We start from the raw sequence: 3,916 nt of genomic DNA, 5'->3' as shown, positions 1-3,916 counted from the left end.
AAGAGGATAGACGTCTTTCTTCGTTACTTGATTAAGATGACGATAGTCGACACAGAAGCGCCAGCTGCCATCTTTCTTTTTGACCAACACTACAGGGGATGCCCAAGGGCTGCTAGAAGGCTCGATAATGTTGTTCGCCAGCATCTTGTCCACCTCGGTTTGGATGACATGGCGCTCAGGAAGAGAGACACGATAGGGCCTTCTGTGTATAGGGCTGGCATCGCCCGTATTGATGCGATGGGTCACGGCAGAAGTTTGGCCAAGAGGACGATTCGAAGACATCACTGTAGGAAGCTAAAAGGGCGCAGAGGGCGTTGGCGTGGTCAGGTGGCAAATCCGCCGCGATCATCGCAAAAGTAGGGTCCGGGCGTGAAGCGGGCGAGCGGGGAAGGGCATGAAGATCAGCGTTAGGCTCAGCTGTTAGAGCAGAAACTGTACATTCGGCCAATGGAACCAGTTCAGCGAGTGCGATGCCACAGGGTAAAACTTGGGGGGAGAGACTGAAGTTCAGAATCGGAAGGTAGGTGCGGTTGCCGGTGACGGTCAGGACTGTGTGTCGAAGGATGGCGTTACGCTGGAGGACAACGTCTTTGATTGGGTACGTGACGTAGACACCATCAGGAACGGCGGGAAACGGGGACATAGGGACATAGACTGCAGCGTCACGCGGCAAGCGAGTAAATTCAGCGGCACGTAAGCGAGGCGGCTTGGTATCGGCGCTTTCGGAGCAGAGCGGCATGTCCAAACGAAGAAGGCCAGTGGCGCAATCAATTAGAGCCGCGTGCGTCGTTAAAAAGTCGATGCCGAGGATCACATCGTGGGGGCAATGGTCGAGGACAGTGAACGCGACAGGAGTTGTACGACCAGCAATGGAAACACGCGCAGTGCACAGTCCAACAACGGCAGCAGCACTTCCGTCGGCGACGCGAACGGCTGAGGAAACGGCAGGTGTCACAACCTTCTTCAGACGGCGGCGAAACGAGGAGCTCAGGACAGAAATTTGGGCGCCAGTGTCAATAAGAGCGGTAACTGGTGCACCGTCCACGCAGATATCGAGAAGGTTGCGGCGAGGAGCGAGGGTCAGGAGAGGATTTTCGGGCCGGGTCATCAATGCAGCATCACCTCCGGGAGCTGCATTGGTTAGTTTTCCGAGTGAGAGCCAGGTAAGGGTGGAGTGGACGGGCGTCGAAATTGCGGCGAACGAGAGCGGCGGATCTGAGGGGAAGGCGAGCGGCTGGACCTTCGCGGGGCCGAAGTGTCGAAAGCGTGCGGAGACTCAGCACGAGAAGACGTCTGGCATGGTTCGAAGCCGGCACGGCGATCATAATTGGAACTAGGTCCGTAGTCTGCACGACGATCGTAAGTGGAACGGTGGTAAGGTGGTGAAAACCAACGACTGCGACAGTGACGGGAAATGTGGCCGACACGTGAACAGGTGAAGCAGATTGGGCGGTCGTCCGGGGTGCGCCAATCCGCAGGATTCCGGTAGCGGTAACGTGGTAGTACGGTCGGAGTCGGTGAAGCAGCAGCAACCAGTGGAGCGGTGTTTGGCAAACAGGGCGACGCAGACGGCAGGCCAGAATTGAGGCCCACGTTCGCAAACTCCTGGCGAACGACGGCCTGGATCAGCGCAATCGTAGAGTCGGCCGGTTGAGGGGCGAAGGTGACGGGAGTCATAGCTTCCAGTTCTCTGCGGACGATTCTAGTTAAATTGGCAGGATGGGACGGTTGTCGCAGTGTTGGCAGGTCTTCGCAGGAGGATGTCGCTGCGGTGTTCGGAAGGCGATCAAAACGAGAAGCAATACGGCGATGTTTGGCCTGCTCGAATTGCCGGCATACCTGGAGGACGGAGTCAACCGTTGCACAATCTTTACAAAGAAGAAGGTTGAATGCATCATCAGCAATCCCCTTCAGAACGTGGCCCACCTTGTCGGTCTCTGGCATGGCGCTGTCTACTTTTCGGCACAGAGCGAGGACGTCCTGAATGTAGGAGAAGTATGACTCCGTAGATGACTGTGCTCGAGAAGCAAGGTCTTTTTTAGCACCCAGCTTGCGTCCAATTGGTTTGCCAAATAAGTCTCTGAGCTTTTCTTTGCAGTTGTCCCAAGAGGTGAGGTCTTCCTCATGCGTCTCAAACCAGACGCGCGCTGTGCCCGCCAGGTAGAAAATAACGTTAGCAAGCATGAGCGTCGCGTCCCAGCGGTTGTGCTTGCTGACTCGCTCATACATGGCGAGCCAATCCTCGACATCGACGTCATCGGTGCCACAAAATGTGCCTGGGTCGCGAGGCTGTGCCACGACAACGGTCGGCGCTGGTGGTGGTGCTGCGGCCGGAGGTGGGTTGGACGGCATAGTGATGGCTCGAAGCTGACGACCGCTGCGGAGGTCCAGGGCAGGGTCCCGGTGTGATACCCAGCACCTCCACCAAATATTACGGGGGAGATAGCCCAGCGGCAGACGGTACAGGTCACAGTCAGAAGGCACGCCGAGCTAAATCACTCCAGCACAAACTGCCACGTCCTCGTCGTCGTTCACTGCCGAACGTCCCAAAACAACGTCGTCTTCTCCTAGCAACTATGCACCGTAACAATATCTCCACTGTGAAGCATCAACTAGCCTCTATCTCTTGGCTTGTTTCAGCAAACAGCTGGTCGATAATGGGAGGTCCCACGCTAAAAAGCGAGGCTCATCTGCATGTTTGAATGGCCAGGAAAGGCTGGATGGCAGGCTTCACTTTGTATATAAGCTCCCTGGCCGAAGCACCAGATAATGCACGGTTTGCAGTGACCAAAAAAAAACTAAGGGATTAGAAAAAAAAAGTGTTTTTCTGCCAAACACGCCTTAAGAAAACTGGACTGCACCTTGGGGAATGCTTTGAGCGGTTCTACACGGTGCCAAAATATCGTTGAGAGCGTTGGGCAGGTACAAAAATATAAACTTTCACTCAATTAAGTCTTTTTGCAGAGTTGTGATTTTCTCCCACAGCACAGGAAATAGTCAAAATAGTTCCGGAATAGAACGGCCATGAAGCAGGTAATAGTTTGAAAAGTTTCAGACTGAAAAGATTTAATAGCATTATTAATGCTATCGCCATCGCTGCCATCACTGCCACGCGATGGCAGCAGTGGCATAGAGATAGAGCATCTACCTCGAGTACAAGAGGACCAGGGCTCGAATCCCAGTGCCATGCAATTCTCCACTGGGTTAAAAAAAAAGAAAAAAACTCCATGTGTTGATGGAATTTCATAACCAGGCATGGGGCTGCAACTTGATCCCGGTGACCAGAGCCAAGAACACAGTTTCTCACCAGAGCAGGATTTGGCTACCCTAGCGCTTGGCCACAACCTTCTATGAATAAGCCAATTAACCCTCGGCCCTCAGTCCCCAGGGGCTGCGGAGCAGCTTACCGGGGCGGCGGAGCAGCTTACCGGGGCGGCGGTCAGATCTGTGACGCAGCGGAGGGTGCTAAGATTCTCTGGCTCCGGACAGGCCGCCATTGAAAGCTGAACCTGGCAACGTTTAACACAAGAACCTTATCCAGTGAGGCTAGCTTAGCAGGGCTGTTGGAGGAATTAGCGGGTATTAAGTAGGGTGTCATAGGGCTTAGTGAGGTTAGGAGGACAGGTGAGAGGTATACAGTACTAAAGGGCGGGCACTGTGCTGTTGGGGATCAGCAGAGAGACGAGAACTAGGCGTGGGATTCCTCATCAATCAGAATATAGCTGGCAACATAGAGGAGTTTTAGAGTATTAACGAAAGGGTGGCAGCTATCGTAATTAGGCTTAATAAGAGGTACAAGCTGAAGGGGGTGCAGGCCTACACGCCTAAATCTCGACATGATAACCAGATCGTTCAAAGCATCTATTAAGATGTGGAGTTGGCATTGAACAAAGTAAAATCACAGTATACTGTACTA

General features: G+C 53.6%; 1 protein-coding gene across 1 annotated transcript; it reads right to left on the bottom strand.

Moving 5' to 3' along the window:
- Window positions 1-943: 943 nt before the first annotated feature.
- LOC149369473 (uncharacterized) lies at window positions 944-2,352 on the bottom strand. The gene has a single exon (XM_089571845.1). It carries the CDS (start codon window positions 2,350-2,352, stop codon window positions 1,141-1,143), a length of 1,212 nt encoding a protein of 403 aa, XP_089427971.1. The 3' UTR covers window positions 944-1,140.
- Between the last annotated feature and the right edge of the window lie 1,564 nt (window positions 2,353-3,916).

This window comes from Amblyomma mixtum, chromosome 1 (assembly GCF_055824585.1).
Source record: "Amblyomma mixtum isolate Tamu chromosome 1, ASM5582458v1, whole genome shotgun sequence".
NCBI lineage: Eukaryota > Metazoa > Arthropoda > Arachnida > Ixodida > Ixodidae > Amblyomma > Amblyomma mixtum.
The sequence above is the reverse complement of the archived record's forward strand: the minus strand, read 5'-3'. Positions and strand labels throughout refer to the sequence as shown.

What these genes read in the sequence shown, in the direction of transcription:
- LOC149369473 (XM_089571845.1), bottom strand. Translation starts at nt 2,352, where the DNA reads ATGCCGTCCAACCCACCTCCGGCCGCAGCACCACCACCAGCGCCGACC.